This window comes from Cetorhinus maximus, chromosome 2 (assembly GCF_964194155.1).
Source record: "Cetorhinus maximus chromosome 2, sCetMax3.hap1.1, whole genome shotgun sequence".
In the NCBI taxonomy this organism is placed as follows: domain Eukaryota; kingdom Metazoa; phylum Chordata; class Chondrichthyes; order Lamniformes; family Cetorhinidae; genus Cetorhinus; species Cetorhinus maximus.
Genome location: NC_135880.1, coordinates 75,028,243 through 75,042,290, shown reverse-complemented (window position 1 = coordinate 75,042,290; position 14,048 = coordinate 75,028,243). Strand labels below are relative to the sequence as shown.

The 14,048-nt window shown below is 39.4% G+C and overlaps 1 protein-coding gene across 1 annotated transcript in view; it reads left to right on the top strand.

The window, feature by feature from the left end:
* Nucleotides 1-14,048, top strand: part of tmem232 (transmembrane protein 232) — a 194,307-nt gene that overhangs the window by 165,365 nt on the left and 14,894 nt on the right. Inside the window, exons 12-13 of the mRNA XM_078557836.1 lie at nucleotides 8,285-8,532; nucleotides 11,944-12,037. Of these exons, the coding sequence (XP_078413962.1) occupies nucleotides 8,285-8,532; nucleotides 11,944-12,037 (342 nt within the window). The remainder of the gene's footprint in view (nucleotides 1-8,284; nucleotides 8,533-11,943; nucleotides 12,038-14,048) is intronic.

The following is a 14,048-nucleotide window of genomic DNA, read 5'->3' as shown; positions in this document are numbered from 1 at the left end:
CGAATGCCTTTTGGAAATCCAAATATATTACATCTACTGGTTTCCCTTTATCTATCCTGCTTGTTACCTCCTCCCAAAGAATTCTAATAAATTTGTTAGGCATGATTTCCCCTTCATGAAGCTATGCTGACTCTGCTTGATTAGATTATGTAATTCTAAAGGCTGTGCTATTACATCCTTTCTAATAGACTCCAACATTTTCCCAGTGACAGATGTTAAGCTAACTGGCTTATAGTTACCTGATTTTTGTCCGCCTCCTTTTTGAATAAGGGTGTTACACTAGCCATTCTCCAATCCTCTGGGACTTTTCCTGAGGATTCTTGGAAGATTACTACCAGTGCATCCACTATCTCTGTAGCTACCTCCTTTAATATCCTAGGATGCAACCCATCAGGTCCAGAGGACTTATCAGCCGTTAGCCCCGTTAGTTTCCCTAATACTTTTTGTTCTAGTGATAATTATTGCATTTATTTCCCCCCCCGCCATTTTTCCCCTTGATTATTTTTGGAATGTTATTAGTATCTTCTACCGTGAATTTTTTTCAACTCCCCTCTCCCCTGCCATTTCCTGGTTCCCCACTATTATTTCCCCAGCCTCATTCTCTAAGGGGCCTATGTTCACTTTGGCCTCTCTCTTCCTTTTTATATATTTAAAGAAGCTCTTACTGTCTGTTTTTATATTACTTGCTAGTTTACCCTCAAAGTTTATTTTCTCCCTCTTGTAGTATTTTTTGGTCATCTTTTGTTGTTTTTTAAAATTTTGCCAATCCTCTGGCTTACCACTAATCTTTGCCACATAATATGTTTTTTCTTTCAATTTGATACTGTCCTTAACTTCCTTGGTTAACCATGGTTGGTTTATCTCCTTCCTTGAATCCTTCTTCCTCACTGGGATATATCTTGTTATAAATAGTCTCAGTGAACTTGATGGAGAAAAAATAAACAGGCTTTCTTTTCTGTTAAACCCCAGCTGGAAATATTCATTTATGATCACGCTTAGCTGTGATGGCCCCTGCAATTGAACTCTGTTTAAATTTGCATCCACATTGATTCTCAATGAGGTGAGGCTTGGTTCATATTATTAAGCTGCTTATTCCACAATGAGGTGAATGTACAAAGCCACAGTTATAATCAAATTCACTTTACTCAATCAATACAACCATGTAAAATAATCAACACTCGGCAGTGCACCACTTCAGTAGGTCATCTTGCTTGACTTAAACAGACTAATTCCTCTGCATTCTGACTAATTAAGCCTGCTTTTCTGGAGCTTTGCTATCTGACATTCTGCTTTATTTTTGACTGTTCACAGTTGGAAAAAGATGAAAAGCCTTCCAGTAAAACAGGTGTGACGAGTTTAACAATTGCATGACAAGCTACTGAATTGCTTATAATTTACACATTAGTCAATTTCCCTTCGATATCGAAAATGACCCTTCCTTGCATGCACAGTCATCTGTTATGCTTTCTAACTTGGCTGTAGAACCCAACTGCAGACATGCATGGCTTTCTCAGAACGCAGCACACGGTGCAATCCAAGAAATACATTTGATGAAGCTTCAGCATTTGAAAGTGGGACCTTTTTTCAGCCTTCTGGGAACTACAAGTCATAGCACAATGACAGTAGGTGACTGTAAGTCAAATCCAAACAGACTCGAAGGGCCAAATGGCCTACTCCTGCTCCTAAGTCCTATGTTCTTATGTTTCCACAGTGCAGGCAAGGTAGAATTGTCTGATTTTGCTGGGATTACCCAGTCTTTCCAGCTTGTCTTTTGTTGTTTACTGCCTGTATTCTTTGCTGTTCAAAGGAAACAAAGCCACAACTTGAGAGTGCTCCCCAGGTAATTCTTTCTTGTGCATTTTTCTCCCGGTCCTTGGTGGACATGCTACATTTCCCGAGATTCACCTTCAAGGAGTCCTTGAATCTTAATCTCAGTTTACCTCACAGGTGGTGTCTTAGCTTAAATTGTGAATATGTGACCGCCTTATCATCAGTCATAGGTACGACATGTCCACTCCATCTGAGTTGATCTCTGATAATGAGTACTTCAATTCCAGACATTTCTACTGTCAAGAAAACAAGAAATTGTAATATTTTTCTTTTGCTAATATCATTGTCATATTTCTTATGTACTGGGAGACAGGCTGTTGGGGGTTACAAGTATGGTAATTGGAGTAAGAGACAGAGTGACTGCAAGAGTCTAAAACCAGTAAGAAGCGGTTTTGATATGTTAATGAACCAAGAGGAACTTCAATCAGAATTTCACATAAAGCAGTAAGAGGAGTAGTTTTGAATTGAGTTGTTTTAGTTCAAAGGGGGATATATGCAGGTTGTAAGGTAAAGATAGGGTTTTTTTTGAAAGCCCAAGAGCTAGAATAAAGATACGAGTTTAATCAATTCCGGGAAGAACACATTTCTGAAGAGAGCAGTTGAGACAATAGAGAGATCAAAGGGAACACATTTAAGGAAATACTGAAGTCTGCATGGGGGTAGCTGTTTAGATTTCCCAGAAGACAACAGGATAGCTGGTCAGAACTCCCAGAAGACAGTGTGAACAAGGCCAGACCTTGCAAACCAGTTGCGGTGAGCCTCAGAGGACACCCAAAGGGATAAGGCACTGGTAAAAACTACTAGAATTCTATAGATTTTAAAATCTATTAGGATACTTGCTGAACAGAAAAGTGAAAGGTTAGCTTTGAGAGTAGTTAAGTTAAAAAGGGGGAGGCGATGGCGCAGTGGTATTTTCAGTAGACTAGTATCTGGGAATCCAGCTTCAAATCCCACCACGGCAGATGGTGGAATTTGAATTCAATAAAAATATGGAATTAAAAGTCTAATGATGGCCATGAAACCATTGCCGATTGTTGTAAAAACCCATCTGGTTCACTAATGTCCTTTAGGGGTCTGGCCTACATGTGACTCTAAACCCACAGCAATTTGGTTGACTCTTAAATGCCCTCTGAACAAGGGGAATTAGGGATAAATGCTAGCCAGCGACGCCCACATCCCATGAATGAATTTTTAAAAAAGATCTTTTGGAACTGTTTTTAAAGTACTGTTTACTGTGTGAAGCTATTCCTGCATTTAAGTGTAATTGTGTTTTTTTTAATAAACCTTTTTACTATGAAATCATCACAAGTAGTCAGGGACATCATTTCCTGATTTCAGAACCTCTCCTCATACTATTCAGATTGTAAAAAAAACATTTTGGCAGACTGTTTTTCAAAAGCGGTTGATGATTAGCCCATAGTCATCAAGCTTTCCTTTGGAATTTGGCAACTCGGCATTTACCATCAACCATGCCATAACACTGCTCTTTGAAGTACATCAGTGTTGATGTCTATTTGAACACCTCCCATTTGATGCCCATGATGTTTCAAGTGCATCTAATGTGGAACCTGTTCAACTGCTTAATATATCGGGAGGAGATAGTCCATGTCTCACAGAATAGTAAGTTTTACCACAGCTTTTTACACAGCAAGTTTTGTAAGTTTGATACCTCATTTCCTCCACAGCCTTTTGCATGAATGGGCAAATGCTGAGCTTGCTTTGGCAATTCTATTTGCCACCTCACTGTCAATGCAGACATTTCTGGAGACTGTGCTTCCAAGAAAAGTGAAGTTATCTACAGCCTTCAGAGTTGTCATTGATAGTTATAATAGGTGGGGTATGGTCAGAATTTGGTGGTGGTTGGTGGAGTATCTGTCTTCCTTGAGCTGATGATTAGCCCATAGTCATCAACTGCTTTTGAAAAACAGTCTGCAGTCCTTTGAAGGTCTTGCTCACAGTGTGACACAAGGGCTCAGCCATCAGAAATAGCAATTCCTGTATCATCACCTCTGATAACTTAGTTGAGAATTTCAGTCATCTCAGGTTGAAGAGATTGCCACTTGTTCTGAATTGGATGTATATTCCATCAACATTTTCATCAAATGCCCCAGAAAACATGGCAGCAAAGAATACACCCTGCTTCACAGTACATCAGCACAGACGTAGAAGGTGCTGCAGATCATCTACTACCGTCAACCAGATCTTCAGTTGTCTTGACTTATCAAGCCACTGGGAACAGATGTGCAATACCAAGAGAGTGGCGCTGGCCAAGCACAATCCATTACCACAGTAATCAACTCGCACATAAGTGTTTCTTGTGTGCGGTGTGCATACCTTAGTGACTCCTTCACGGACATAGTGTTATACCCCAAAATGCATTCCTTTAGTATTCACCCACACACTAAAGCATATTTCAGGCAAGACAAAAAGAAGTACAGGGAACTCTACTGAGCTTCCTGGAATGTATGAACTCTACTTGATAACAACAACAGCTCCTGTCCCCAGCGCAGACCTGCTCTAGTTGGCAGGGAGCTATCACGATACAATATTGACACCGTGGCTTTAAGTGAAACCCACCTAGCAGAGGAGGGAAAGCTAACAGAGCTGTCAGCAGGCTACACATTATTCTGGATAGGCAAGCCAAAGATTGAGAGCTTAGAGGCAGTTGTCGGCTTTGCTATCAAGTCTGAAATCGCAAAAAGTTTGGATACTTTTCCTAGGGGCGTAAACGATCACCTCATGACTCTACGCCTACCACTTATGAACAACAATAATACGACAATCATAAGTGCATACGCTCCAACAATGATTTATCCTGAAGATACAAAGGATAAATTTTATAGGGTCTGGACAGAGTTATTGCAAATATTCCACAGGAGGACAAGCTCAATGTGATGGGGGACTTCATTGCAAGGATAGGAGCTGACTACCAGGCTTGGGATGTTATTCTGGGGAATTAATATGTGGAGAAATTTACACAGCTAGTGGATGCAAAAAAGTGAACTTAATAGTATCTACCATTTCAGGCCCGTTCTTTGTTATTTACTTTTGACCCATAACCTCTTCAACTCCTTACTGTAGAAAGATGAACTGTGACAGAAACATTTTCTCTTATTCTGTGTATTGTCAAAAGCTAATTGGAACCTTAGAAAGTGTGACAGCATTAAACTTGTGATATTATTTTTCAAAACACTAATTTCTAATTACTAATGCAAAATACCAAATATATACAATCTGTTTGATGTTCATAAATACTTATATTTATTATTGCACTAGTTTATATTACAGCATATAGTAACGTCTGCAAAGCAAAGATAAAGATGTTAATATTTTCCAGCGTGGATCCCATCCTCATTTGTGAAACTAATTGTATGTTTTAATTCAGAACTTTAGTGTAAATGATCCATAAAAATAAATGATTATGAAACAATATTAGCAAACAATATTTGTTTATTTCGGAAAACAGCACTATTACTGCAATATTTCCCCACTGCTCAAGATGGGATTGGTTTTATAGTATGGGCATGAAATGGGTCTATGCCAATAGCATGAAACCTGCTTGTAATGATTCAGCAATCCATTTTACATCTTCAGTGATTTGAATAGAAAAGAAAATTGGGTGTGGTGTAAAATGGGCTGCTGATTCTCTATCAGCCCAACTTTGGCTATTGCTGTAGACTATTTCCACCCCACACCTGTCATAGATGTCTGTATCTTCAGGTGTACAATAGGAAATATAGACCTGCATATAAAATCTTGTAAGTTCTTTGCATCCTGCACCCCATTGTTGCTTCGGTGCATTCCTTCTAGATAGAGCCCTCTTCTTTCTTTAGTCTGCCCGCTGTCATGATAAAAATCCACAAATATTCCAATGCCTCTTGTTTTTGACCACTGCCTCTTCTTTTGCACCTTCTGCCCAGAATCTCTCCTAAATGATAAATGTCTTGTTGCATTGTGATAATGCTGCTTTCATTAGCTAATAGTGTATTTCATAAAGCATTGAAGTTACATGTCCCTAATAATATGGGAAGTGGAATTCAGGCCACAGGATTTCTTTGGGGCATATATGAGCTTAGAATTCAGAATTGATTTCTTTACCATTAAGTTCCATGTGTACTGTTTCACATTATGTGAAACTACTTTTACAGGAACTCCACCCTAATATAGTTCAAAACTAACATCCGAGCACATTTGGGAAGAATTCCACCTCCCATTATCAGATTATTCCATTGTTCCGTTTTGGAAAACAAATTATTTAAAAATAAATTGAAAATGATGTGTAGTCTAAATGTTTTAATTTATGCTGGTTTATCTCCTGTAGTATTGTATATAGCTATCAATACCAAATGCAAAGTTTAGGTCAACTAGAATTAAAGGATGACAATAATTGAATTAGACCAAGAAGGATGGGAGGTGTTTGGTGCAGAGGGGAAGATGAAAGAAAGAAGGGGGAAGGAAAGGACAAAGAGGGAGGAAGATGTGGAAAAAAGGAATAGAGTGTTGTACCTGCATCTAGACACATGCTATTTTGAACAACTTTAGCATGCTGTTTGCAAGTTCTGTAATAAGTCCACAAATCATGGTTGGGGACAGTCAAAAGGATGCTATTTCTTGGGTTATTTAAAAGGGATAAGCTTCTTCCAGGTAAATGGCTACCTATGTTCATTTTACAAGTTTGTTTGCTGCTTTTGTTGTTTTGGCTGTTGTAACTGATATTGAACTGTTCTACCATGGGATTTTGACCAAAACTTTTAGTAAACTGTATAGTTAGCAACATTGATTCGATGTTTAGAATGCAACTTTGGCTAGGGAGGATGAAGAGGATGAACAATAGGGGCAGGATCTTTAGGTCAGCAAGCGGGGGACGGGGCCCGCACGCCGACGCATAAAATGATGCGGGATGACGTCGGGCGGAACTCCCAACATCACCCCGCGTCATTTCAATTTTCAGCTTGGCGGGGGTGCAGTCGAATCAGCTGTGCACCTGCCGACCTGTCAACGGCCTATTGAGGCCATTTAAAAAGTCATTACCCCAATTAATGGACCTGCCCATCCAACCTTAAAGTTGGCGGGCAGGCAGGACAGTGTCACATGAGGGGACATGTCAGGGAAAGTTTGTATTTGTCTCTCTAACATTTTTAATTTTGGAGCCAATCTCCCTGAAGCAGCATTTAGCCTCAGTGAGATCAGTGTGCTCTTTCACACGCATGCGCGAAAGAGCGCACTCTGAGCTGAGGGAATCCCCCCCCCCCCGCCCGCACAGGGAGCACATGGCATTTCCTGGCGGACGTCACGCTGGGCGGGCCTTAATTGGCCCGCCCATGTAAAATGGCAGCGCGCCCCCAATTGGGGGCGCCGATCAGATGCACCCACGCCCGCTCCTGCACTCCCCCCCCCCCACCCCGACAGGGGGAGAATTCTTCCCTAGGTGACAAACTCACACCTACAGCTATAAGGAAAAGAGACAGAACAAGAGAAGCCCACAAATGTCTGACTCCCAGGTGTTTCCAGCATTTTCTGTTTAATATTTCAGATTTTCAGCAACTGTATTTTACTTTTGTTTAGTTAACATTTGTCAACCAAATATCTGTCTTCCTGATATGTCTGCTCACCTCAGGACCTGTTTGCATTTACTGATTTTCCAGCTTGATAGTCAAATGGGTATTCTGATGACATTGATGTAGTGCTGATATGTGAACCTGTTCTGCCCAGTTGTTCATATTTTCTAGCAGCACATGGATGTGTGTGTGAGAAGTGATGGAGTAGACTTGAAGTCACAAGCTTCTAACTCAGTGGTACCACTGAGCTGTCATCTAAAAGTAGGGTAGAACTGGGTTAGAATCATGGAGCACAAAATCTGTTCTGCTTTCCAGTCCCCAGATTCATGATCTGTCTGCACTTTCACTGGAATTTTGTGCCAAGATTTTTTACCAATGATTTTCTGTATTAAACACTGGACAGGTCAAGTATACAGCTTTTAAAAATGCATTCAGTGATTTAAAAACATGTTCAATTAGAAATGATGTGCAGAAATATCTATTCTAGCAAAGGTGGCCAAACACTAGCCTGTGCCCTCTTGACTTATACTCCTGCATATGCTGAAATGGAGCAGCTCGCACAAATAGCTGGAAGTAGGCAGTTGTGAGAGTGACTTTTTTGCATGTTCTTTAAGTAATGTTATATGTAGTCAATAAGCCTCCATGGCAAGCAACTAAGTGACCCAATAAAACAAGAACTGTCGGCACCCTAATATTGGATTTCTAAAGAGGTTTACCTTGTCTATCACAACTTTGATGGCAAAACTGGAAACTCTGGGGAAAAGAAATCAGGATTGACAATGTATCATCATTGCAAACATGTTATGTAGTACGAGTCACACATAGATGATGAACAAATATTGATTATCTGTGCTGTACTTGATTTGTATTGATGTCCTTTTTTTAAATTTTCCTAGGCAGAATTAAATGGCCCAATAAATCCTTTCATTAATGCAAGCTCTAAAACAACATCATCTCTCAGGAGCTCAGTAACAATTCACTTTCTGGGTTGGCGAATAGCAAGCATTCTGTCTCAGCTTTGCCTGCCTCCTGTGGCTCCTTCTATCGCTCTGCCTCGGATGCTCCCCCAACGACCCATCCATTCCAGGTCTCCATTTCAGAAGCAATGGAAGGTGGGGAAAAAAATGGCAGATCTTTCACTCAGGTAAGAATAAATTTAACATCGTACTCAATTTTGAACTACATCTGTTCTTATTTTCCTGCTATAATAATTCAACTATAAAATTAGTTTTTTTTAAAAAAGCTCAATTGTTTTATATCAGCAGTGATGATATAAAGTCAGTATTAGACAAGGAAGTAGGGGCAGAGGTTGACAGTGCCAATTCCCCATCATTTTTTAAACTTCTCTGAATACAGCATGATTTTAAAAAAACAACACTCTAAATTACTATTTTTTCATATCCTTTCTGTGAAATATGGTCAATAGATTTTGAAACATTATAGGGGCAAAACAGAGGAATGAGACTAATTACTTCAGAAGATAACCAGGTCAGAGAAGAAAAGGCAGCTAGATTACCAAAGCGGGCAATGTGGACAAAGGCATAGTCTATACATCACAGAAAGGAAAATTGATAATCATGTGAGCTGTTTACCTGGAGCTGGGTCTATACGCATTGAGCAAAGCTTAGATGGTATACTGAGTTGGGCAGGTGCAAGCCTTATGGTGTTAACCATGTAAAAGTAAACAAATTAAAATAAATAGATGTTCTTCAACATTTATGGAAATATGATATTGTGGCTATAACAGCGACCTAGCTCAAAGAGAGGCTGGACTGAGTGTTAAATATTCCTGTGTACAAGACGTTCAGAAAATATAGGAAGGAAAGGAGGAGGATGTGGCATTGATTAAGGAAAGCATTGCAATGCTGGAGAAAGATGATGTTCCAGAGGGGTCAAGGGCAGAATCTATTTGACTAATGTAAGGAACAAAAAAGGTACAATTACATTGCTTGGTGTAACCTACAGGCGACTAATGAGTGGGGAGGGTGTAGAGAAAACATACTTGCATGGAAATTACAGAAAGATGCAAAAATTATATAGTTAAGTGGGGGACTTTAATTCCACAAATATAGACTGGGATAGTAGTGTGTAAGGGGCAAGAGTTCCTAGAGTGTGTTCAGGAAAATTTTCTGCAGCAGTATGTGTCCAGTCCAATGAGAAAGGAGGGACTGCTAGAGTGAGTCACAATGATAATGTCACGTAGTCCTTATCAAATTTTTATATTTCAGAGGACTAACTAAAATAACTAAAAGCAAAATACTGTGGATGCTGGAAATCTGAAACAAAAACAGAAAATGCTGGAAAAACTCAGCAGACCTAACAGCATCTGTGGAGAGAAAAAAACAGAGTTAACAGAGTTAAATGTTACATTTTTTTAATCCACTTTTTTATTTTTTATTTTATTTTTTATTCAATTATTCATTAATTTATCCCCATCTTTTATCCTATTTTTGATCTACTTTCCCCACCACCATCCCGTCTCCCCACCCCATCCCCACAAGAGCCATCTGTCACTTGTTCATGTTGTTCTTTTCAGAGTGCTTACCCTTGTCCTGCTATTATCACATTCTGCTTTCTTACCTTAATGCCACTATCAGTACCTCGTTTAGCTCTTACCACTACCACTAACACCCCCTTTGTCCTTTTGTTCATGACATCTTTGTCAATCTCTCCTTTGCTCCTACCTATCGCTGGCCTTCTATCCAGCTTCACCTGCTCCACCTCCTTAAACAGTATAAATTTAATCACATTTTTACTTATCTTTAGCTCTGAAGAGTCATATGGACTCGAAATGTTAACTGTTTTTTTCTCTCTCCACAGATGCTGTTACACCTGCTGAGTTCTTCCAGCATTTTCTGTTTTTGTTTGAACTAAAATAGCTATGTGGACTAAATAGAGTAGGGAATTAATTTCAGTCTTCTGTGAGAATGGATTTTAAAATATTTTTTAGCAGAATATTGTGTTATTATGTAAAGTGGCTGGGTGGCTGTGTTTGTGTGTGTGTGTGTGTGAGATTTAATTCAGCTGTGCAAAAGACTGATAAGAGTTAGGTTGTCTGGGGGTTTAGAGCATAAAAAGCATAGAGGTGTTAAGTTTGAGGTACAAGTAAATAGGTTAGATCTAACATTTACATTTTTAGATACATTGAGAGTTTGTTGGAATATCAAAGGGGAGTCAAAGGTGCAAAGAAACACGTTTGCATCTTGCAGGAGTTCCATAGGTAAATAGTAGTGAGGATATTATATTTTATTGACCAGAAAGCAAAGATAAGATAGAGATATAAAATATTTTATATTTGGAAGGAATTGAGTTTCAAAGAGGTGTGAGAACAATGGAACCTGAGATGAAATGGGGAAAAGGCTATTTTAGAGGTACTGCAGAGAGCTTAGAAGGGAGATAGCTGGAGCTGAGCTATAGCTGGAGCTCTGGGTGCAGTTTGAGTCAACCATCCAGTCAAGCCAGAAAAGTCTTGGGCTGCAACAAGCAGGTTTATTCTAAAGTGGGTTCCACCATTGAGTGGAAGAGGGTAGAGGTCATGTGGTGTGCCTTTATTGAAGCTACAGCAGTTTGCCTTGTGTAATATTACTGGATTTTGTTGTTAAACATTACAAGAAAGTGATGCCTGGAAGGTGTTTACTTGTGAGTTTGACCAAGTAGAGAGATATTTTGAGGAATGTTTTGTAAGACTAATCTTAATTGTGTAATGGTAATCTTGTATGCTTAAGTTTTCTTCTATTCTTGTTAATAAAACTTTTACTTTTAATTTGTAAAATCCCAAAAGTGTTACCAGACCTCTTACCACTGAGATCAGTATGTCTTCCTCTCGCTTTCAGAATAGCAAAAAAAAAAGGTTATGGCCCGTAAGCCAATTGCCTGCTGGGATTTAGTTGTGCAGCAATTAACACCAGCTGTGGTCATAACACTTCGCATGTGAAAACATAATGTAAAGAAGATATTTTTGAATAATATAAATTGGATAAATAATATACATCTGCTTAGGTGATTAGTGCAAGATTCTTTATAATTTTCATAGTGGCATGCTGATTTTGCATTCGATCATTATGTATGTCTATTAATCCATTAAAATGCATAAACTAGCACTGAGGTAAGTACAGCTAAATCTTGGTTATTTAAAACCACTTCAGCCTGACTGCATTTTCTGGACCATCAAGCATGGTACTCAGGCTGACTGTATATATCTGGACTATTTATTTCAAACAAAGCCTTTTAATGATGCGTAGAATGAATCGGAGTGACCTTAACTTACTGATAGCTATTCTTCTATTGAAATCAATTCTAAAATGATGGAAAAAAGCACAGCAATGTGCAACAACACACATTAAATAGTGAAAGTAAGACCAACCCGCCTTTGTCTTGTAAATTTTCTACGTAGATTTATTTAAATGTCATCTCCTAAGGCATTGTTCACAGCCGAAACAATATTTTTCACTCTTGATATACTACTGAATATTTTGCACTCTGTAACTCTTCCTGTTTTCTGTAGTTTCTGAGAGTAAATTGTTAATGTAACTATGAATATTATGCTTTATTTCAGACAAGAAATAATGTTAGCACAAGCAGATCGTGAATCACTACCTGATTTCAATACTCGTGCAAACTTCAATCTGCGGAGAATGGTGGAAGATCAGGTAATTTCTTATACCAATAAAGCTAGTTGAGGGTAATTACAAGTTATATTCATGTTCTCTATGAAGCTGATTATTTTAATTGGGTTTAGTTTTGAACTGAATTTACTTTCTGCTGGATGAACTGCATGAAGCAGTTGTGCTGATTTTCACAATGTTATTCCTTGTAAGAAGACCATGACTTGTACCTGAATGATTACAACAATGACAAATTGCATTTATATGGCACCTGTGTGGTAAAATATCCCATGCTTACCAGGGGAATATTGTACCTTGCCATCAAGCAACAATTCAACCGAACAAATTATATTTAGAATTCAATGTTAATATTCATGAAACAGTTATCAAGCTACCCACCTTTTGATCTGTTTACTTTGACACCCTTGTCTATCAAACATCTTTCAATCTTGAAATTTCAGTTGACCCAGTATCTACAACTTTTTCACCACACCATCCTCCTCCAGTGTCTTTCCTCCATTGTCCATCTGGTTGAGATTGCACATGCCTGGCTCGTATCTACCTAACTGTAACCAGAGAATCACGCACTCTACAATGGTTTCTCTTCCCACTCCTGCACCATTAGCTCTTGTATCCCCCAAGGATCCTACTCTTGGCCACCTCCTATTTCTCAACTACATTCTGTCCCTTGGCAACTTCAACCAAAAAGCACAATGTCAGGTTCCATATGCAAACTGGCAGCATCCAGCTCTGTCTCCAAGTTGCCATACTGCTTGCCTGACATGCAGTGCAAAAGCAAAATACTGGAAATCTGAAATAAAAACAGAAAATGCTGGAAATAGTCAGCTGATCTGGCAACATCTGCAGAGAGAGAAACAAAGTTAACCTTTCAGGTCGATGACCTATTGCCATGATCCACATAGAACCATAGAACACTACAGCACAGAAAACAGGCCATTCGGCCCTTCTAGTCTGTGCCAAAATATTATTCCGCTAATCCCATTGACCTGCACCCAGTCCATAACCCTCCAGACCTCTCCCATCCATGTATCATCCAATTTATTCTTAAACCTTAAGAGTGAGCCCGCATTTACCACGTCAGATGGCAGCTCGTTCCACTCTCTCACCACTCTCTGAGTGAAGAAGTTCCCCCTAATGTTCCCCCTAAACCTTTCCCCTTTCACCCTAAAGCCATGTCCTCTCGTGTTTATCTCTCCTAATCTAAGTGGAAAGAGCCTACTCGCATTTACTCTGTCTATACCCCTCATAATTTTGTAAACTTCTATCAAATCTCCCCTCATCCTTCTACGCTCCAAGGAATAAAGTCCTAACCTTTCCCTGTAACTCAACTCCTTAAGACCCGGCAACATCCTAGTAAATCTTCTCTGCACTCTTTCAATCTTACTGATATCCTTCCTGTAGTTAGGCGACCAGAACTGAACACAATACTCCAAAGTTGGCCTCACCAATGTCTTATACAACCTCTCCATAACATCCCAACTCCTATACTCAATACTTTGATTTATGAAGGCCAGTATGCCAAAAGCTTTCTTTACAACCCTGTCTACCTGTGACGCCACTTTCAAGGAATTATGTATCTGAACTCCCAGATCCCTTTGTTCCTCCGCACTCCTCAGTGCCCTACCATTTACTGTGTATGTCCTACCTTGGTTTGTCCTTCCAAAATGCAACACCTCACACTTTTCTGCATTAAATTCCATCTGCCATTTTCTGGCCCATTTTTCTAGTTGGTCCAGATCCCTCTGCAAGCTTTGAAAGCCTTCCTCGCTGTCCACAACACCTCCAATCTTAGTGTCATCAGCAAACTTGCTGATCCAATTTACCACATTATCATCCAAATCATTGATATAGACAACAAACAACAATGGTCCCAGCACAGATCCCTGAGGCACACCACTAGTCACAGACCTCCAGTCTGAGAAGCAATCATCCACTACCACTCTCTATCTTCTCTCACACAGCCAATTTCAAATCCAGTTTACAACCTCTCCATGGATACCAGGTGTCTGAACCTTCTGAACTAACCTCCCACATG